This window comes from Capra hircus, chromosome 9 (genome assembly GCF_001704415.2).
Source record: "Capra hircus breed San Clemente chromosome 9, ASM170441v1, whole genome shotgun sequence".
Taxonomy (NCBI): Eukaryota; Metazoa; Chordata; class Mammalia; order Artiodactyla; family Bovidae; genus Capra; species Capra hircus.
The window spans coordinates 67,803,102-67,826,736 of record NC_030816.1 but is presented as its reverse complement, the minus strand read 5'-3'; the positions used below and the strand labels follow the sequence as shown (position 1 = coordinate 67,826,736).

Sequence of the window (23,635 nt, the reverse complement as noted above, 5' to 3'; positions counted from 1 at the left end):
TTTAAAACAAACGAACAAAAATTATAGGAACCTGAGCTTTCCCGATGGCTCAGTGGATAAAGAATCCAAATCCCCTGCAATGCAGGAGACACAGGAGATGCAGGTTTGTTCCTGGGTTGGGAAGATGCCCTGAAGAAGAAAATGGCAAGCCACTCCAGTATTCTTGCCTGGAAAACCCCATGGACAGAGGAGCCTGGTGGGTTAGAGTCCAAAGGGTCACAAAGGGTCAGACACAACTAATGACTAAGCATAGCAGAGGCTCAGTAAACCCGTTTTTCATGAAGTATTAATAATAGAAACGAAATAAGAAAAGAAACATCAGTGTTGCTAGGGTTTTGAGATGCACAATGTAGACATCGGGCTAGGGGTTACTTGTTGTTTATTAAAGTTATAGCTTGCATCTAGGAAATGTTCACAAGATTAAATCATGAGATCCAAATACACTCAGGGTTTTGACTAAATCAATGCAATTATTATTAATATTGCCTGTTTAAGGCAATCATAACATTATTGCAATAGGGAACATCCGTCCCGATTCTCCAGGCTTACGCTTACGTTACTCAGTACAGGAAAAAAATAAATACACAAATGTTTTGCTTCACATCAGCCCCTTTGATTTTCACATATTTTTCAACAAGAAACACTATAGGATTCTTTTCTTCATTGATTAAATGGAATTACAATTGCAAAAATTAAAATCCAATGACCAATTTCAGTTGTAAAAACTAGAAGAGTCAAAAAAAAAAGATGCTATTATCAATAATGATTTTGGAAAGAATTCTTTAGAACACAATTGAGGAGAAGTTATTTTGGAAATATCCATATTCTATTCTTACACATATTTCTCCATAAAAGGTGTTCCCTCCCTCTGGGGCAGGCAGGCAGAGGCTGGTTCCACCATTTTCTTTGAAGCTTCTTCTCCTCCATCTGCGATGCCCAGGGGGTAATGAGTCTTCAATTGTAGCTCCATTCTGCTCTTCTGTTTAGACTTAGATCTCATTCCAATTTAGGTTTCTCTTTCTCTTCTTCCATACCTAGAAATAGAGGCAAAGCACATTATATGGACATCAGATTCAGCAGGAGCAGGTTTAAAAGAACTCTCATCTCACCACACTTCTCCCCATCCACCCTTCATGTCCATCCCTTTTCTCCTAGCGAAGAAGGAAAGTCGTTCACAACTTTCTCCAGAAATTTCCTCAGTGACCTCCCTCTCCTTCCTTCCCCCCAAATCAGGACATAACACCTCTGTGACACACCCAGCTCTTATGGCCTCTGGGAGTGAGGAACACAAGTTAGTTCTTGACTCGTTAAGTTTGCAGAGAAATCCCAATCGGACTGCCTTGTAACCAGCTTCTAGTAACAGGAGGTGTGGCGCTGATGAGTTTCAAAGAGACCTCATTTATTTTTATTTTACTCATGACTCTTCCCAAGGCAAGGACTCTGGATTTTCAAAAGTCAAATCATTTTTTTTTTTGGTTTGTTTTATTTTTATAAGCTCGCATAGAGAGCTTATTAGCCACAAGAACTATTTATTTCCAGACCCACGTGTACTTAAACTCGAGTTCTCCCTTTATTCAACCCAAGCCTGGTAGAACTATGTTTTTCTTCCTGAGACTCATACGTACCGGACTGGTGAGACCTCGCCAGCTGTCTGTAACGAATAGTTAGTGATATTTCATTTTCCTGGAGATGAACATGTTTAGGTCATTCTCATAAATTTAAGTTAAATCTGGCAAATGCTCCCCACTTTTTTTCTTTTGCTTCTACTTAAACACTTTTCTCCTAACATCAAATTCTTGGAGCCTTTTTGGTGGAACAAAAGGACCCCATCTACTGCAGGTTTTGTTGGTATTCTTTAAAAAAAAAATTTATTTGGCTGCACTGGGTCTTCGTGGTGGCACATAGGATATTTTAGTTTAGTCATGGCCTGTGGAATCCAGTTCCCTGACCAGGGATAGAACCCGGGCCCCCTGCATTGGGAGCATGGAGTCTTACCCACTGAACCACCAGGCAAGTTCCTGGTATTCTTTTAAAAGTTGCAAGTTCTCTGAGGGCAGAGCCCACTGTTTCGTTCCTGATTATGTCCCGAGCACCTAACACCGTGTCTGTCTCATGGTAGGAGCTCAAGTAATCTTTATGAGATAAATTAGTAAACAATGACTACAGAGAAGGGCCAACTAGCGGAAAAGCAGTAGAAGGAAGCCTGGAGGGTGATCTCCGTGGAGCCTGCGATAGGAGAGACACCCCCGCCCCTTCTGCCAGCCCCCAGCTGCGAGCACCACCCGCTCCCGTGGTCAGGGTGGTGGCGGCGGGATGCGGCTAACAGGCTCAGAACAGGTGTCCCGAGACAGTCTCTAAGGTTTGGTTTTCATGACTAAGGAACTGGCAGAGATCTGTCACACTTTTTCCAAAGTACTTCTCAGAAATCATATTAAGGAAAACTTCAAGCTGAAGAGTAAGGACGTGTGAAGGGAGGAGGAGTAGGGCTGAGGGGAGAAGGCAGGAGGTGGCTTGGTTGTTGTCGGGTAACCACAGCAAAGGCAGGAAAACACAACACAGATTCTGTTCAAAGCGCGCACATGATCTGGGTCCCGACTCTGCCCCATGCTCCTTCTCCTGCGGAGAAGCTAATAACCGCTTGCTTTTCTTTTCAAAGTCTCTTTCCTCCTAAGTGTTCTCCTGCAGATGGGTTGAGTTGGCAGCAACAGTGGAATCTTCAAAAGCGGGGGTGGAGAACAGGGGCTGTTCATTGACCCAGACGGGGAAAATGGCTCCCCACCTACTTTAGTTTGGCAGCTTTGAGGTGGAGGGAAAAAATTAGACAGCTGTAAATAATATTTGGAAGAAGCAGAGGTATAATTTCCACACAACCAGCAAAAAGAAACCTGTCACGAAGCTGCGGCAGGATGTTCTGTCAGAAGTGGAGCGGAAGAGCTGATTGACCTTGACAGAGTCAGTCACATGTGGTTCCCCCAGGCCGGGAGACGGGCCCTGAGGGCAGCGGGACCAACCCTAGAGGTCTGTGTGGGCCTGTGGGGGACATGAGTAGGATGGAAAACCGGTGGGGAGCGAGGTGGACAAGGTGGAGGTTTCTGTCCCATGGGCCTTGCTCTGACCTCCTCTCCTTTCTCCTCTTGGCCTGCTTTCTCCTCCTTCACCCCAAACTTTCACTTTTGGACATTTTCATTTCTGGTCATAAAAATTTGACTTTACTAAGACTGGTCACTCCAGTCAGATGCATTGAAATTAAAAGAAAGTTTAGCTTAAGCACAGAATATTTCAGCTGTTTCAGGCTGTACTGTATCCCCCCTCAGATTCCTATGTAGAAGTCCTAAAGCCCAGGACCTCAGAATGTGAGAGAAGGCCAAGCTTGTGTCTGGACAACCATCTGGTAAAGAGATGAGGCATGTGAGTCATGGATCCAATTTACCACTTCAGCAGAAGCCAGGAAAGACCTGTGGGGTCCCTCCTGTCTGATGATTTGGACCCTCATGAAATTACATGGGAGAATTTTGTGTCAGCAGAAACACAGTGAGCCTGGACAGAGACAAGATGAAACGAAGGATGAATGACACCGAAGGTGTTTCGGGGGTTCACTCCTCCTTAGCCCAAGAGGGCTGCCTGAGAGGGTAGGGCCACACTCCCCCTTCTGATGATTGCTGAGGATACAGCCTTCAGCCAAAGATTATTCTCAGGCCTTAAACTCGAATGGAATGTCTTGCTACTTTCAAACCTGGTTGAGAACTGCGACCCTCTTTTTCCTTACGATCTCCTTTTTGGAAAGGGGATACATATTCTGTGCCTGTTCCACCACTGTGTTTTGAAAGTAGATACATTTCTGTCTGGTTTCACAGGTTCACAGCTGGGTAGCAATTTTGCTTCAGGATGAACCATAACCCAGGTCTTACCCACACCTGATGTAGATGATAATTAAGATGAGATTTTGGACTTTTAAGAGTTGATGCTGGAAATACTTTGGAGGCTATTAGGAATGTTTTTTGCATGAATGAAGGACATAAATTTTGGGGGGCAGAAAGTAGAATGTTATGGGCTGAATTATGTCTCCACAAACTTAAACTCTCGTACCTCAGAATGTGATTCTACCTGTGGATAAAATTTTTTCTAACATAAAATGAAGTTGTTAGGATGGCCCGAATCAAATATGGCCAATGTCTCTATAAAAAGGGGAAATTTGGAGACAGCCCTAGAGGAAAATGCCATGTGAACATGAAGACAGCCATCTCCAAGTCAAGGAGAGGGACCTGGGACAGATCCCTCCCTCAGAGGTCTCAGAAGCAACCAACCCTGCCAATACCTTGATTCTGGACTTCTGGCCTCCAGAACTGTGGGATATTACATTTCTACTGTTTAAGCTGACCAGTCAGTGGTCCTTTGCTGCAGCTGCCCTAGCAAACCAATATAACATCCACAAAGCCACTTTGAGTTATATTTTCTTTTGAAAAGAGCAAAATGTTTCATTGTTAATTTAGCCTGTTTTAAGGGATTTTTGTTCATAGTTCATATCAGTTTTGATCTATTGTGTTATTCTGTAAGCTAGATCCATGATTCTGAGTGAAGTTTCTGAGCTCTCCTGTGTCTGGGTTTCCAGTGACATTCTGATGGTTCTCTAGACATAGTACTTGGATTGAATGGTGTTGACTCTGCTACCATCTATTGTGGTGGGTCACTTATTTCTGGGCTCAGCTGCCTCTTAGTTAAAAATAAGATTGGTTTAGATGATTTCTAATCTAATTTTAATTCTAAGACTCTAATAATGCAATTTTTATTTTGAAGTTGAAGCCAACATAACCAAGTGGAAGAAGCTGAGCCATTAAAAATCCGTAATGACAGATCCAAGGAAGGGTGTTCAAATTTGGCATTCTTGCTCCTTGGGGCATTTTGTCTCGGGTGGAGTAAATACAATCAGGATTGTAACACTGTACTTGATTGTACTCAATTCCTTCTAACACACACACAGACACACACACGCATGACTGCTTTTAATCAGCAATTTCAAATTCAACTACCTACAGAACCAGGCAGCTACTGTGAAGGAGCAAAATGACCAGGTGAGAACTAGGGACAACTTAAAGAGCCTTTGGAAAGGGGGCAACTAATACCCAATTCTAATCCATTGCTGCCAGCAGAGAACAGTGGGCTTGGAGTTGCCAGATCTTAAAATACTTGATTAGCTGAGAAATCTGGACTTTATGTGAAATCTCCCAACTTTTAAATACTGCTTCAAAAACAAAAATTCTGTTTAGGCCTAACAAAACTTTTGGCAGGTAAAATTTAGAGCAGGCCATCAGTTTGCAATTGCTTGCATAAACAAAAAAGATGCCCACTTGACACAAAACATCTGCCTTTGGGGGAACTAACTGGATGGTTCCATGTAGATAAAATTAATCTCTACATCTGAAATGAGTTACAAAATGTTAGTTGACCTTAACTTGTATCGCTTAAGAGAACGGCACAAATTAAACTGGACAGATCATTAAAAAACAAAAAAAAACCCCAAAACCTTAGCTTCACTATTCATTTTCCATGTCTAACTCAAAGCTGCTAAAGTGCAATATTCTATTCACCTAGACTGGCTTTTTTCTCTCCTGGTTTTCAGACCATCCTCTTTTAGAAGTAGTAGAACAATGAGCAAATGAAGATGGGAACTGAGCTAACAAAGGAGAAGCTGGAGTCACAGGTACTTTCTGAATAACACAGATTGGACACGTTAGCTTAAATTTAAATATGGCCTTTCTCTCAAGAAGCTGAGAAAAGCTTATGTTTTGTTCTCAAAATATTTTTGTAAGTTAACTAAATACTTTTATAAGTTATCTAATAGAGAAAGATTACAATTCCATTGAACAGAGAAGAAAATTATTAAAAGATTAATTTCTGGTCCACCAAGCTGTAGCCTGAACTGAATACAAATATTTGGCACTTTTCCTAATAGAACAGTGCCTAAAATCAAGCCAGCTGCCGAGAAAGGAAACCCTCAAATTCCTCTGGGCCATTTAACACTGGCCAACACCTTGACACATGCAATCTTAGAAGATCCACACACAAAAGAAGTCCAATTCAATAACATGCAATGACTGGGTTTTATTTGTCTAATTAGATCAACCTCCTGGCATAGTGCTTGGCACAAGGCAGGATGCCCAATGTTTGTGGAACAGGGATCATTTACAGGTGACATCTACAATGTTGTGACTGTATCGGAGGAGCTGCCCAGAGCTCTCTTAAGATCTTCAAACCATCTTCCCTTTGGATTATTTTCATGCAGGACTCAAATCACTACATACTATGCTGTCACTTTTTCCACCTTCGCATTTTTATGTTATCTGACATAGACTTAGGACCAGTTTTGCACAGCTGGGGTAAGGTTACGTGTCTTGCCAAGATGGAGGCTCTGCCATAAACAGAAACAAAAGAGAAATCAAATCATAGGTTAAGAAGGTTTTTGCAGCCATGAAGTATTACCCTTTACTGCCCATTCTTCTTTGCCACCTTCAAGTCTTGAATATGACAGTCACTGGTGAATCATTCTTGCCGGAGGCATTCCTGTGCTGCCCAGAGTTTTAGCAGAACGGTGGCAAGACCTCTCGGCAGCTACTGCACCCACGCAGACGATGACGCAAAAAGTAGAGATCTGGGTGATTTCTAATGAGACTGTTTGGTTACATTTAATAATTTATCTATTTCATCGGGGTGGGGGAGGAGTCCTTTTAGCTAAGGCAGTACTTTGTTAATCAGAATGAATTTCCTAATTTTTTTTTTTTTCGGCAAACACTACATTTCTCCCTATAAAATTTTATAGACGTGCTTCTTTTCTTTTAGATCTGGATGTTTTACTAGTGAACATGACACAGTGAGTAATAAACCTTTCAGGTAACTGCCAGCAGCTCTTAAATTAATATTGAAGTTATAAAAATGAAACTCTTCATAAGGGATCCTGTGCTACAGTGGAATTTTCCATCTGTTTCTGCAACAGTTCTTTTGTTTTATGCCCCCCTGAACAATACTTACTTCTCTGTGTATCCCAGATATAGCTGTTCAGAACTTCTCCCAGCAGGTACAAGAAGTTCATTAAGATGGTTGTAGACCCGAAGAAGAGGATTCTGGCTCCTGGGCCAATGTGTTCCAGGAAAGGGTACACCCACATCCCGGTTACATGATGCACCCAACACACCCTGCAGTGGAATGGGAAAGGAGACAGAGATAGAAGTTACTCTGACATCAGATTTCAGAGCTGCCACTGTGACAAATACAGACCCCCAACTCCAAACCGTGGTCAGCAATATCAGTTGCACCTGACGCTCAGCAGCTACCAGAAACTTTGCTGTTGTTGTTTGTTTTCTTTTAATTTTTATTCTAAAATACTGGGTTGGCCAAAAAGTTCACTCCAATTTTTCTATAAGATGTAATGGAAAAAACTGAACGAACATTTTGGCCAACCCAAGAATTTTAGACTCACAGGAAGAGTTGTAAATATGGTACCACGAGTTGCAGTATGCCCTTCCCTTAGCTTCCCTGCATCTTAGCATCTTATCTAACCATAGGCTTTCCTGGTGGCTCATAGTAAAGAATCCACCTGCCAATGCAGGAGACTCTGGGTCGGTAAGATCCCGTGGAGAAGGAAATGGCAACCCACTCCAGTATTCTTGTCTGGGAAATCCCATGGACAGAGGAGCCTGGTGAGCTACAGTCCATGGGGTCGCAGAAGAGTCAGACATGACTTAGTGACTAAACAACAGGTAACTACGGTACAGTTGCTAAAACAAAGCAATCGAACTGTAGACATCACTTGACACTCTCCAGTTTTCGCACCAAGGTCCTTTATTTATCCAGGATCCCATGTTGTTTTTAGCGGTTGTGTCTCCTCAGTTTCCTCCAATCTTGCACTTTCCCATTCTCTCCTTGCCTCTCTTGACACTTGAAGGGTCTAGTCAAGTATCTGAAACTGTTACTTTTCTAAACACAGTTATATAATCGTCCTAATCTCTTCTTTATGTAATGAAACAATACAGCATTAGGCAACCACACTATCATAACACCTAGGTGAGAATGTTCCAGGAACCTTGCCATGCTGCCGTCCAACTAGGTACCAGTAGGTATCCCATGTGCTGACAGAACCCTCCAGTAGCCTCACTGACATCTGGCTTCCCACAGACCACTTTTCATTTATCTTTTTTTTCATCCTGCTTTATATAATCCTTGCTTGTAATTATTCTATTTGTGTGCTGGAGATATTTTAGGCTCACTGGGAATATATCATTAATCTCCATTGTTTTTAAAAGTTTAGTAAGAATATCTGCTTCGTTGGTTTAGTCCTGATACAACTGCTGAGAGCTATTTTCTAAAACAGTCTTGGGTTCATTACTTTATCAACTGTTGTTAATTCCAAAGACTAAATAGGATACAAATTACTTTATTGAATGGGTAATAAAAATTACTTTAAACATTTATGTGTTTGGGGATCATTTTCCATATCATCAATGGTTTCACTCCTCTTTGAGCAGTTGATCTATGTGTATATTGCCTATCTATAAACCTCATCTGAGACAACAAACCTGCCTTTATCTTAGAGCTTGCAGTCTGAATGAGGGTGATATTACTCCCACCTCAAGGAAGTAAAAATTGGTTCTAGGAAGGTAGCAAAGAAATATTACTCCTTCAATGCATAAAGTAGAGATACATACATATATATATATTCAGAAAACGAAGATCATGGCATCCGGTCCCATCACTTCATGGGAAATAGATGGGGAAACAGTGGAAACAGTGGCTGACTTTATTTTGGGGGGCTCCAAAATCACTGCAGATGGTGATTGCAGCCATGAAATTAACAGACGCTTACTCCTTGGAAGAAAAATTATGACCAACCTAGATAGCATATTGAAAAGCAGAGACATTACTTTGCCAACAAAGGTCCGTCTAGTCAAGGCTATGGTTTTTCCAGTGGTCATGTATGGATGTGAGAGTTGGACTGTGAAGAAAGCTGAGTGCCAAAGAATTGATGCTTTTAAACTATGGTGTTGGAGAAGACTCTTGAGAGTCCCTTGGACTGCAAGGAGATCCAACCAGTCCATTCTGAAGGAGATCAGCCCTGGGATTTCTTTGGAAGGAATGATGCTAAAGCTGAAACTCCAGTACTTTGGCCACCTCATGTGAAGAGTTGACTCATTGGAAAAGACTCTGATGCTGGGAGGGATTGGGGGCAGGAGGAGAAGGGGACAACAGAGGATGAGATGGCTGGATAACATCACTGACTCGATGGATGTGAGTCTGAGTGAACTCTGGGAGTTGGTGATGGACAGGGAGGCCTGGCGTGCTGCGATTCATGGGGTCGCAAAGAGTCGGACGTGACTGAGCGACTGAACTGAACTGAACTGACACACACCGAACATCAACAGATATAGTCTATCTGTGGTATTAAAGTTTCATAGGCTCAGAAATTCCACTCTGAGGTATATATCTAAAAGAACTGAAGCAGGATACAAACAGATATTTGTATATCAACGTTCACAGCAGCATTATTCAAAATAGTCAAAAGGTGGAAACATCCCAAGTGTCCATCAGCATATTGATGGGTGAATGAAATGTTGTATATACACACACAATGGAATATTACTCAGCTACAAAGGGGGATAAAAATTTGATGCATGCTACAACACGGATAAACCATGAAAACATAATGCTAACTGAAATAAGCCAGATACAGAAGGGCACATATTGTATGATTTCATTTATACGAGATACTAGAATAAGCAAATTTCTAGAGACGGAATGTATGATAGAGGTTACCAGGGACTAGACGGGATGTGGAATAGGGAGTATTATATATGGTACCCCCATGGACTGCTGCCCGCCAATCTCCTCTGTCCATGGAATTCTCTAGGCAAGCATACTGGAATGGGTTGCTGTTCCCTTCTGCAGGGGATCTTCGCAAACCAGGGATCAAAACCATGTCTCCTGCATTGCAGGCAGATTCTTTACTGTCTGAGCCACCAGGGAAGCCCGTCGTCCTCATCTACTGATGTAAAAATCAAGAGTTTTTGGAGTAAAATGAGGATGTGTCAGAAGTGATGATGGAAATGTAAAGTTCTCCAGTTAGGGAAGTGGAGAGCTATTCTGAGAATGGAGCTCTGATATGGAAGTCACTTTATTTTATTTAACCATTCCATGAGGTAGACTCATCCCCTTTTTACAAACAAAGAAACAGAAACTGGATTAAACAACTTGTCTTTAAAAATGGCAAAGCCAGGAAAGGAATGTACATCTGATTTCTTTTCTCCTGCATAGACTTGCTTCCCTGTATGAGATATTCAAAACTGTCTCCAAAGGAAGAGAAGGTTTTCTTTTTTTTAAACTTGTTTTGACTTAGTAGGTATCATACTATCTCAGATATAAAAGTCCTGTTATGCGGGGCTTCACCTGAATTGGTGTGAATGATGCAGACACTTGTCTTAACAGGTTGTGGGCTTTTACCATTTGTTTCCTTGATATACTCAAGGCTCATTTTTTTCTGCACAAAAACGACTCATGACCTTGCTCATCTGTTGGTGGAGAGTTCTCAGTTCTTGGTTGACTTTCCATTTCTATCTCACTTTAAGGCCTTCCTGTCTTAGTGACCAAACAGCTTCTGCTTAAGGTAATGATGCCAATTTGAATTTTAGTCTAAACAAACGGATGACCACAGTTTGTGTGTGTGTGCGTGTGTGAGTGAGTGTGTGCCTATGCATACATATATATGCATATGCTGCAGTATTACAAGACTGGGATTGACTATTAAATGTCCCTCCAATTTCATTCACTTGAATGTGCAATTAAGATGAATGCCTCCTATTTGAGCTGTGTTGAACACCAGGAATACAGAGGCAAAATGAGGCAAAGGTGATTCTTGTCCCCATGCAGTACAGTCTGTTGAGGAATAGAGATACTCAAGGAAAAATGACAAGTGTAGTCAGAATTAGGGTAAGTGGAGGAGTGTGACGGATGCCCAGGGATCATTCTCTACTTTTTTTTGGACCTTACATTTACTTTTTTTCTCTTATGTATTCACCTTTCTTTCAAACCAATTTTTTCATAGCTGATGAATATGCGCAAATGCTTTCCATTCAAACAATCAAAAAGTTTTCATCAGCTTCATAAATACTGCTCTGTATCTTTCCATCTTGTCAAAGACAATCTTCTCCACTGAGGTTACATTCACTGACTCCAGCTCTGTGCTTTGCACTCTTCTTTCATCAAGTCTGGCTTCTTTTCTTGATACTCCACCAAAATACACTGGCTCTTTGACCTCAATTTCTCCTCTATGCTCTCTCTGTTTCTGACTGCTCTTCTTGGTTTCCTTTCTAAGTTCACCCTTTACTCCAGCCATTCAATGTTGAATTTCCTTAAGGATTGGTTTTTAAGCCTTCCTCTCATATTACATCTTCTTGGCTGATGAGTTTTTTCATGTTCAATGCTGCATGTCTACTACCTATACAGATACTCCACAAATCTACGCAGCCTGGAACAGGTTTCTCCTCTGTTCTGGAACAGTTTATCAAACAGTCCTCAAAACATCTCATTTTACATATCTTAAAATTACCTCAAAGTCGATTTAGCTACAGCCAAAGTCACGCTTTCTTTCCCAGCAAACCTGGTCCTTCTCTGACATTCCCTTCTGTGAATGGCACTATCACCATTCAGTTTTGTAACTCAAGCCTCGGGGTCATCTTTGCTGTGTCCATCTCTTTCACCATGTATAGTCAGTCCATTACCTTGTCTTGACAGGTAATCTCACACATCTCTCTATTATATCTCCATGAGCAACATCTGAATTTGTGTTGTGCTCATCTCTGTCTGGAGTGGTGTAATAGTTTTAATTTGTCTCCACATCTACTTTTGTCTCCTTCCAATTTATCCTCACAATTGCCATAGTGAGTGTTTCACACCAGAAATCTGAACACAATGCATTCCTGCTTCAAACACATCAGTGGCCTTCCAGTGTGTGTGTTTTTAAGACTTCAGTTTTTAATGAAGTCTAGAGTGCCCTTCATTGAGTTGGCTTCTACCTGTCTCATACCCCACCTCCTATCCTGCTTCTCTTACACTGGCTTTCATTTGGTTCCCCGGTTTTACCACATTCCCTCATGCCATGTGGATTTACATGTGCTTCTATTTCTGTCTACTGTGTTAGTTATCTGCCCCTTAGACTCATTGTTGTATTTCTCCTCTATATCTTATCTCAACTATTCTAACTAACTAGCCATCATGCAGGAAAGTTTTCCTTGATCGACTAGAATAGGTCAGATTTTATTCATTCCTATAGAACCATGAATCTCTTTTAAGCTCTTCTTTTATTAGTACTTAAATCTGCATATCTTTCTTTGCATAACATTTCTTCCCCTCTAGCACATCTGAGTTCTGTGAGGTGAGGGACTGTTTCTATTGCTTCATATCATTGCCTCCTCAGCACTTACCATAATGCCTGACACATGGTTGGAGAAGGAATAACTGAATAACGTAGCACTGAAGCTGTGATGGGAAGGATGAGTCAGAGTTAGCTGAACAAAGATGGGAGCTGAACAAAGTCATGAAGACAAGACAGAATTCACAGATGTTCAAGAAGAAACCATTCTTATTGAAATCAAAGAAGGGGGCATGAAGGGCAGGCAGTTGCCAAACTGTGGGTGGTTTTTTAAGCCAAGGTTAAGAATTGTAGACTCTGTCCTAGTATGGACAACAGGAAGTCTTTGAAGGGTATTAAATAAATGTGAAACAGATCAGATTAACCTGGAAACCAATTGTATCAGAAATGGTGGTAGCCAGAATTGGAGTGGTAGTATTGGGAATGAAAATTAGTATATTTAAGAGCTATTTAGACCAGTGTCCATCAAAAATGGTAGGTCATAAGCAATTGCATGCTGTATATGGTCAGGAGAGCAAGTACTTTAGGATGTTTGCAAGCTTGTCAGTTGGTGGCCTAAATTCAACCATGGTGGGAGTATTTATACTGAAAATTGTCAAATGCTATGCATCAGGGTCCCCTTTGCTCACCTCCAGAAGAGCTGGTTGTTAAACACTTGCCAGTAACCCACTAGTAACAACAGAAGAAAACATAACAGAAAATATTAGAAAGCTGGGCATATAATGACGATGGAAATTGCTTTGTGAAACTTCTGTTCCACTTGTGTGTGTATGTGTGTGTGTGTCTATGCTGAGTGTGTGCTTCTGCATGCTGGTTGGGTCATGATGCAGAAGATGTTTCATTTATTTATAGTAAGATTAGTTTGAAAGGCACTGATATAGGAAATAGAATTAAGAGAACTTGATGATGGATTGGATTTAGGCAATGAGGGAACTGAAATGAGTTAAGAATTAATCATAAATTCCTGGCTTGATTAACTGGGTGGAGAGTACTGCCATTCCCGGAGATAGGGAATGCTGTCAGGGAGCTGGTTTGAGAGGATAGTGAGTTCAGTTTGGATATGTTGAGTCTGAGGCATCTGTAAGATATCCAAGTGGAGATATCCTGAAGGCAGTTACAGGGGTTTGGACTGCAAAGAAAGGACTGATGTGGCAATACAGATATTGGGTTCATTGGCAAAAAGATGGTGCTTGAGGCCATCAGAACAGATTAAGGCAGAGTACACAGTATGATGGAAATAAGCCCATAAAAGGGTTCTGAAAAGGATCAGGATTTAAGGGGTAGTTTGAGGAGGATGCGGCTAAAAAGGATACCAAAAACAAGTAAGCTAGAGACATGGAAGAAACACAGAAGTGTAGTGTCTTGAAGTCGATGGACAAGTGGTTCTAGAGTAGTAATTGTTCAGTTGCTAAGTCGTGTCCAATTCTTTGTGACCCCATGGACTGCAGCATGCCAGCCTTCCCTGTCCTTGACTATCTCCCGGAGCTTGCTCAAACTCATGTCCATTGAGTAGGTGATGCCATCCAACTATCTTAGTCTCTGTCACCTCCTTCTCCTCCTGCCCTCAATCTTTCTCAGCAACAGGATCTTTCTAATGGGTTTCCTCTTTGCATCAGGTGGCCAAAGTATTGGAACTTCAGCATCAGTTCTTCCAATGAATATTCAGGGTTGATTTCCTTTAGGATTGACCAGGTCGATCTCCTTGCTGTCCAAGGGACTCTCAAGAGTCTTTTCCAACCCACGGTTCGAAAGCATCAATGCTTCAGCACTCAGCCTTCTTTGGAGAAGGAAATGGCAACCCACTCCAGTATTCTTGCCTGAAAAACCCTGAGAGGGTCAAGAAGCAGAGATACCCACCTGAGCAGTTTAGCTCCTAGCCTGTACGCCAGCTCTCCCTGAGTGCTCTGAAGACTAAGATACAATGGATGGGAACAGCTGGTAATGTGCTCAGAACCGAAAAAAATAACCCCACTTTGAAGTCTCTGCATAAATCTTTTTTCTTTTTTTTCCCCCATTGACTATAAAAGCAACTCAAGTTCAGTGTAGAAAATATGTGAGACACAGACATTTTACAAGAAGTAAGATAAATCAGTTTTGGTGAAGCTTTATCCCCTGGAGATGGAAGTGCAACCCATTCCAGGATTCTTGCCTGGGAAATCCCATGGACAGAGAAGCCTGGCGGGCTACAGTCCATGGGGTCACAAAGAGCTGGACATGACTTAGAGATTGAACAACAACAACAGTAACACAAGACTGAGTCTCTTAAAAAACTCAGAAAGTGAATTTTACAACTTCTCCCAAGGAGAGAAAAGCCACTGCAGGGATAAAGTGATAAACACTTCCTTCAGAGAAGCTTTTGACTTACCCCTTAAGAAAGAGTCACATCACATGTGCAGCTGGCCTGTTGGAATTTACGACTGCTCTGCAGGCAATGAGCATGCACCCCAAGGTGGGGTGAGACAAAGGATGTGCATCAGCTTTTTGCCCAGTGGGTTTCTGTGCCTCTCATGTGATACCTCCAACCTGATGCTTCTGAAGGACTTTCCAAGGGTAGTTTTGACCTTTGGCTCAACTGCTGACTTTAGACCTAGCCCTCTCTTTAGACCTAACTATCTCATATGAGGGTCATTCTAAAGGCCCTTTGGATATCTCCTGAGTATTGACTGCATGGAGATTGGCTCCTGCTACATTTCTGAGAATCTAGATTTCTGAAGTGTTTTGGAGTTCGTGTACTCATTTATCCAACAAAGATTTCTTGAGTCTCTACTGTGTGCCAGGTAGGGTGAGCAGTCATGATGGTGCAAAGGTGTGCCCTTGAGGAGATCAGTGTGGAATGGGTGCCGAATTTCCCACTGAAAAGGCTGTATGTTCCAGAGAAAATGACAAAGGACATTTGTTTAGGTGAGAACAGGGCTCTGAAAATGGGACTCAAAACACTCTCCTTGGTGATGTGTATGAGAATTCATGCATCAATTCACAGGCAAATGCCAAATGGAGGCATCTCACTCCAGCAGCACGGAAACATCCTCTAACTCAGTTAGCAGAGAGAATTTTAGATGCTAGAGATATAATTAGACAGTTCTTCATTTACTGTGGGTTTAAAAGAGCATTCTTAAGACAGTCTTTTAAGGTAAAATCAAAATTTAAGATTCATCAAAGTCTTTTCAATTTTCTCATCAGAGCTAGCCTAAATTTACAGGATGTATCTCTACATGGGGCTTCCCTGGTGGCTCAAGGGTAAAGAATCTGTCTGACAATGCAGAAGCTGTGGGTTCAATCCCTGGGTGGGGAAGATCCCCTGGAGAAGGGAATGGCAACCCACTCCAGTATTGTTGCCTGGAGAATCCCAAGGATAAAGCAGCCTGATGGGCTATAGTCCATGGGGCTGCAAGAGAGTCAGACATGACTGAATGACTAAACAACAACAATCTCTACATGGGGCAAGCTGCATGGGTGCAGTCACATGGGGTCCTGTGCTCAGAAGGGCCTCACAGTGGGCTTAAGGCTCTGCTGTCACCATCTTGAAATTCATAATAATTTTTGAACAAGGAGCTCCATGTTTCTATTTTGTTCTGGGCCCCACAAATTATATAGCAGGTCCTGTCTATGCAGTTGCGTTATCAATGTGCATGCATGCTAAGTTGCTTCAGTGGTGTCCAACTCTTTGCCACCCTATGGATCATAGCCTGCCAGACTCCTCTGTCAATGGGATTCTCCAGTCAAGAATACTGGAGTGAGTTGTCATATCCTCCTCCAGGGCATCTTCCTGACCGAGGGATTAATTCCACATCTCATGTCTCCTGCACTGGCAGGCTGGTTCTTCACCACTAGCACCATCTGGGAAGCCCGGAGTCATCTATACTGCAGACCAACACCCAGTTCATCCACATGGTAGTTAGGTCACCTTGGATACTATTGACAATATTGCTTCCTTTCGCGATGTAGTCATCAGATAACATAAAGTTCTCAGAACAGTCAACTTAGGTTAGACAAAAAAGCAAGCAAACGAAACAAACAAGAAAGCTTTCCACTGCTTCTCTTTAGGCAGAGATGTATGATATTTTCCTGTACTTCTCATACACAAAGAGGTTTTCACGGTTACTTAGTCCCTCCGCCCATCTCTAGGGAAAGAGGCAAATTGTGCTTGCCTCCCAAAATGAATTCCTATAATGAGGTAATGAGAGGGTGTGCTTTCTTCCTGATTTAAAACGACAAATATCAGAGTAATTTATCCACAAAGGCAGGCCAATAATCTACTTCAGAATATTCCTCCCACACACAGGTCCTGGCACAGGTGTAAACTGGTTTCAAATGACTGGCTTCCTCTGGGTCCCACATGGTATAGCCTACCTGGTCTTATGCTGATGTTTCCCTGAAGAGAATTCAATGTGAATTTCTCTTAATGAAATTCATGAGTGGTTTTGCTTAAGTTTAATCATGTGGACCTTCTCAAAGCATCAAGGTGCCAAGTTGACACGTTTCTGAACACGGTAGGGAACATGTGTTTTTTTTCTGGAGGGAGGCAGGGAGTGTGATCAGCAAGGGATTGTTGTGGCCCAAGCAATCATCAGAATTGGCTGCGGGAGTGAGAAACTTGTGCATTTAAACTGGTGCCTCTGGACAAGGAGGAGGAAGAACATCCTAAATCCCACAACCAAAACGCATAGGTTTCCAGGTTTTGCAAAAGTGATCTCTAGGGTCTCTCTAGCACATTTCATCCATCTCCTTTTACTAGATGCTTGTTATTAGGATTACAGACAATGTTCGGGTTATCCCTGCCATGATTACATCTTCTTTAATCCCATGACCTCCTTGGACTGCCAGTCTCTCTAACTGCCAACTTTCTTTAATAAAGAGCAACACTTCCAGACATTTCTTTTTCCCTAAAAAATATCTTTTTACATTTCTTCTATGTCAGGTTTGCAGACAATGAATTCCCTTAGTTTTTTTTATTATTTTTTTGGTCTGAAAAAATTTTTATTCTTCCTTTATGTTTGAAGGATAATTTTGCTGGATAAAGAATTCTAGGTTGATGGTTTTTCCTTTCAACAGCTTGTAAACTAAAATAACTCTAAATGAAGCAATAGAAACCATAGATAGGACTTCCCTGGTGGTCCAGTGGTTAAAATCCACCAGCCAATGCAGGGGACACGGGTTTGATCCCTGGTCTGGGAAGATGCCACATGCCTTGGAGCAACTAAACCTGTGCACCACAACTACTGAGCCTGCGCTCTAGAGTCCCAGAGCCACATCTCCTGAGCCCATGCAACTAGAACCAGTGAGCTGCAACAAGGGAAGCCACTGCCCTGAGAAGCCCGAGCACCACAGCTCGAGAGCAGCCCCTGCTCTTTGCAGCCAGAGAAAGCCTATGTGCAGCAGTGAAGACCCAGCACAGTCAAAAATAAATAAATCTGAAAAAGAAACTATAGATAAATGAAGACTGACCTCAAAAGTTCTTCTTTTACAAGACCTTAATTGCCCGCCCCAGCTGCTGCTGCTTCTGGTATTCAGTGAGTTCCCCAGTTTCCAGTCCTGCTGACTTTGACTCTCTCCCTTGAACTCACTCTGGTCTGTCCATTGGGAAAGCCCACACCTCTTCTATCATCCATCCAACTTTAAAGGTCAAAGGATGCCTCCTAACAACTTCAAGCTGGAAATCTTCAGTCCTTGATTGAGTTTAAACTTCTTCTATCTTGATCCTGGGTCCTTTCCATTTCTGTCTTACCAGCAACACTCTTATTTCCTAGTAATTCCTGCTCTCCATCTATCTCACTGAAGTTTTCTCTTTAAAGTATTTTAAAATATATTTAATATACAACATAATTTTAATGCCTCCATGTATGTTACATTTACATGAGCCATTTATGATGAAGACGAGAACTACAAGGGAAAGTCTTACAATGCACTGTGGAGACTTCATGGATTGAAGCAGATAAAATTGAAGCACTGAAGTCTTACCAGTTCCTAAACTGGATCTCCTAGCTTCTGGGAAGGAGAAAAGTAAATTAAATTAAAAGTTACAGTTTTTACTCTCTCCTGAGTGAGTGGCAGAAATGATGTTTGAGGAGGACTGAAAAGAAAAATAGAAGGGGAAACAGTGGAAACAATGTCAGACTTTGTTTTTTGGGCTCCAAAATCACTGCTGATGGTGACTGCAGCTATGGAATTAAAATACGCTTACTCCTTGGAAGAAAAGTTATGACCAACCTAGACAGCAGTTTGAAAAGCAGAGACATTACTTTGCCAACAAAGGTCCGTCTAGTCAAGGCTATGGTTTTTCCAGTAGTCATGTAAGGATGTGAGAGTTGGACTGTGAAGAAGCTGAGTGCCGAAGAATTGATGCGTTTGAACTGTGGTGTTGGAGAAGACTCTTGAGAGTCCCTTGGATTGCAAGGAGATCCAACCAGTCCATCCTGAAGGAGATCAGCCCTGGGATTTCTTTCGAAGGACTGATGCTAAAGCTGAAACTCCAGTACTTTGGCCACCTCATGCGCAGAGTTGACTCATTGGAAAAGACTTTGATGCTGGGAGGGATTGGGGGCAGGAGGAGAAGGGGACGACAGAGGATGAGATGGCTGGATGGCATCACTGACTCAATGGACATGAGTCTGAGTGAACTCCGGGAGTTGGTGATGGACAGAGAGGCCTGGCGTGCTGCAATTCAAGGGGTCACAAAGAGTCAGACACAACTGAGTGAGTGAACTGAACCGAAGTGAACTGAATAGAAAAATAATGGTAAGGCATAGTAAATTCTGCTTGAATGACTGAGGACCAGTTGACTTCTCTGGGGGTCTCTGTTATAACAAGCCAGGCTGCCTCACAGAGCTCCCTTGCTGCTGTGAGCTCCAATAACTGATTCACAACCAATGGAATGACACTTCCCAGTAACAGCTATTTTTCAACAACAGAGACAATGGGAAAATCCAGGTGTTGAGTCCCTGTGAAGATGAATACCTACACAAATGCAGCAAAAATCTGAAAGCAATTTTCTTTCCTCAGTGTTACGCTTTATACGTTAAAAGTTAATTTTTTCATGTTTATTCCAATTTCCAACACAACATTTTCATGATGGAAGATTCAACCTAATAGTGAGGGTATCAGTACAGATATATGTCAGTGCAGTATACTTTTTAATGAAAAATTTGGGGGAATTAAAAGATAATTGCTTTAAAAAAAAAGTTGATTTTTTTCTTCCCTAGTTTCACACTGTACTCTTTTTAGTCATCACTTAAGCTCTATTTGTCTCTAGAGCAATGATATGTGGCCACTGAAGGTCATTAATAGGACAAAGTCCCACTTCTTGGACAGCTCCTTAAAAGAAGCCCTGAGTGGATGGCATGTCCTCCTTGGGTATCACACCCAAAGACCAGCTTCCTGCTCTGCCAGTATTATCAATATTCTATTTCTTTTCATTACGCAGTGACACAGTGAGTTTCTGGTTACTGTCTATATTACAAATGGGAATAACAAAAGAAGGACTGCTACCATGGAAACCCACCTGATGGCCTTTGTGGTGAGCTCCTTGCTACTTGAATACAAGCAAACGCCACACAATAAAGGGCTGATCAACATTAGGCATAGAGCCTCTATGCAAGAGCACTGATTATTAACTTTAATGAATGCCTTGAACATTGCAATCCAAGGCAGCATTATTCTTGTCCAACCTCATTATTAGAAAAGCACAGGGGAACCTGCATTAAGATATACTTTGGATTGCAAAGCAAGAGTCAATTTAAGGCCATCTCCCACTATTTGTCTCTTGCAAAAAACAAGCTACATAGTTTAAAGATGCACGCACTCAGAAATAAACTATTAAAAGCAAACTAAGAAGCTGGATTGTTGCCAGCTATATTTCAATAGATCAATCTCACTTAATTTATATGTGTCAGATACTGCTTCCTCTACGCAGTGCCTTCCTCAAAGGAAATTAATTCAAAGGCTCTGAGCATATAGTGTTTTAAATGCAGCTATAATTTATATGGGTAGATAATTTTTTTAAGTTCAAGATTTCTTTCTAGTTCATATTTATTATTTTTGGCTGTACTGGGTCTTTTTTTGCTTCATGCAGGCTTTCTCTAGTTGCAGCAAGTGGGGGCTACTCTCTAGCTGTGATGCATGGAAGTCTCGCTGTTGCGGCTTCTCTTGTAGTGGAGCACAGGTTTTAGGTGAGTGGGCTTTAGCAACTACAGCATGCAGGCCCTAGAGCTTGGGCTCAGTAGTTGTCACACATGCCCAGCCGCCCCGAGGCCTGTAGAATTCTCCCAGAACAGGGATCGAACCTGCGTCACCCACACTGGCAGGTGGACTCCCAACCACTGGACAACCAGGGAAATCCTTGGGGAGATATTTCAAAGATGAGTTTATTTTGCTAAGTTCAGGGAACCCCTATTAACTCAATATGCTAGTAAAAATTTTTTATTTTCCATTACTAAAAAAAAAATTAATATCTTGGGGGGAGTATACATAGTGAAGGGCTTCCCAGGTGGCACAGTGCTAAAGAATCCGCCTGCCAATGGAGAAGACGCAAGAGACACAGGTTTGATCCCTGGGTTGGGAAGATCTCCTGGAGTAGGAAATGGCAACCCACTTCAGTATTCTTGCCTGAAGAATTCCATGGATAAAGAAGCCTGGTGGGCTACAGTCCAGGGGTCACAAAGAGTTGGACGTGACTAAGTGACCGTGTGTGAGCATAATAGTGAAAGTTTAACTGAGTTAACCAAAGGAATACAAAGTTTGAGTTAACAGAATTGATGGTAGTTGTGCGGGAGCATATCACTAGCAGTTTTCTTTTTCTAGTTTTTATTTGGCCGCACTGCACAGCTTGCCTGATCTTAGGTCCTCTATCAGGGACTTTCCTGGGCCCACGGCAGTGAAAGCACTGAGTCCTAACCACTAGATCGCCAGGGAATTCCCAGTTTTCTTTCTTTTGAAAAAAGCACTTTCACTCACTCCAGTATCAATTAAAGTATAGTACTCTAATGCTAGATTACATTTGAAATCCCAGCTAGTTTCCTATTCTTTTTACCTGTTTCCACCAGAGAGAATAGCTTCTTGCCACTTTTGATTTATATTCTAGAACCTTTATTCAAAAATGGAATACCAAATGTGGATAGAAAGAAAATGGGAGAATCAATGGGCTAATACTGCTAGAAAATTTATTTTCAGCTTTGATGGAAGGCTGGTTCAGAAACAGAAATAAATATTCATCACTCTAGTTCTCACTTATTAAGAGAGTGAAAATTTATCTCTGAGGAACTGCAGTCACCAATGTGTTGGAAAGACAGGCACATTACTATCCTGCTCAGATTCTCAGCCTCTTTGACCCTCATGGGTTCATGGTTTTGCACTATGCATCACTCATTCATTCATTCATTCCTTCAAAATGTACTGAGCCTTGATTAGGCACATGTGTTGTCTCAGGCACTGGGGAATCACACGGAGAATGTCCTAGTAGTTACTGCCCATCAGCTTGGCAGGGACGGAGGGAAGGGACTGCAGAGTAGCACAATAAGTGCTTTGATGGGTGACTGGGGGATGCTATGGGAGAACTGGAAAGGGCTGGAAAGTGGCACCATCAGCAACCTAGAGTATCAGGGATGGCTTCCTGGAGGAAGTGATGTCTGATCTGAGACTCAAAGATATACTTTTGTGTCAATCTTCTATCTTCTGAATTTTATAACATTGTAATCTATTTATTAAAAATTTTTTTAAAAAGATAGAATGGATGAGCGAGTGAAGCTTGGAAGAAAATGGTCCCTAGGGAGAGAATGCTGTGAATCCCAGAGGTGAGAGAGACCAAAGGAGGTTCATGGAACTACAAAAGATTACTAGAGCTGGTGTGTGCAGTTCCAGAGAAGAGGCAGAACTCATGTTCAAAGAGTTTTGTAGGCCATAAGATTACATGCCCCCGCAGAATTATTTTTGGTCTCAAAGGGGCCCTCTCTGTGGCCTGATATCTTTCAGCTTCTCTGTTACCTCTTTTCCCTTTAACTATGTATACATTATACCTTTAAACTTCCATCTTCAGCCCCAAAAGTGGAAACAATCCAAAGATGTCCATCAATTGATACATGGAGAAATGAACTGTGGTATACCCAGACAATGACATGTTATTTGGCAATAGAAATGGCTGAAGTATCAATTCATACTACAATATGGATGAACCCTGAAATCATGATGATAAGTGAAACAAGCCAGAATAAAAAGCCACACATTGTATGATTCTATTTACATGAAATATCCAGAACAGGCAATGCATATAGACGAAAAGTGGATGAGCCCCTTCCAGGGGCTGGGGGAAGAGTGACTGTTTGAAGGTGGAGGGATTCTTTTGGGGGTGATAAAAATGTTCTGGAATTAGGATAATACTTGAATAACTTTGTGTATATTTTTAAAACCACTGAATTGTACACTTTAAAAGGGTGAATGCTATGATATACAAGTTATATCTCTCTCTAAAAAAAAAACCAAGGTAGAGGTATAGATGAAACAAGTTTGGCAATATATTGATAACTGTTGGTGCTAAGTGAGGGATAAGGGGGTATATTTGCTGTTGCTTAGTCGCTAAGTTGTGTCCTACTCTTTTTTTGACCCCATGGACTGTAGCCCACCCCACCCTTCCCCCAGGCTCCTCTGTCCATGGGATTTCCCAGGCAAGAATACTTGAATGCATTGCCATTTCCTTCTCTAGGGGAATCATCCTGACCCAGAGATTGAACCCAATTTCCTGCACTGCAGTCGGATTATTTACCGCTGTGCCACGAGGGAAGCCCCACATATTATATTAGTCTTTCTTAAAAAAAAAAAACAAAAACAAAAAACCCTTTCCATGTCACCCATCTTCCTCCTTGCAGTTAGGCAATTTTTTGTCACAGAGAAATCAGAAACCAAGGGCTAACTTAGCTTGTGGTCACCAAACCTTAACATTTGCTTACAGCCTTTCCTCATTCATTCATTTCTGAGTTTGATAAATGCTTTGTGCAAACATCCACAAATATGGAAATTAACAGAAGAGGACTAGCTCCCACCCTTAGGATATCCCCATTAGGAAGGAAAGCCAGACATGTAAGGAGGTATTCCAAATAAGCAAGAAGCAGGAAGAAGAACAAGAGCAGACCTAAACTATATGGGAATCAGGGAAGACCTCTTGGAAGAAGTAATGTTTAAGATAAAAAATTGGGGGTAGAAGTTCAGTAGGTATCTATGTTTAGTTTACTTTGGTAT

The 23,635-nt window shown here is 41.7% G+C and overlaps 1 protein-coding gene across 2 annotated transcripts in view; it reads right to left on the bottom strand.

Annotated features, from left to right (window-relative positions):
• Positions 359-23,635, bottom strand: part of AIG1 (androgen induced 1) — a 257,957-nt gene continuing 234,680 nt past the window's right edge. Inside the window, exons 4-5 of one of the 2 annotated variants that reach the window (XM_018053284.1) lie at positions 7,024-7,187; positions 359-1,034 (exon numbers count right to left, since the gene is read on the bottom strand). In XM_018053284.1, the coding sequence (XP_017908773.1) occupies positions 1,007-1,034; positions 7,024-7,187 (192 nt within the window). In that variant the 3' untranslated portion in view covers positions 359-1,006. The remainder of the gene's footprint in view (positions 1,035-7,023; positions 7,188-23,635) is intronic. The other variant, XM_013966567.2, reaches the window with a different exon arrangement.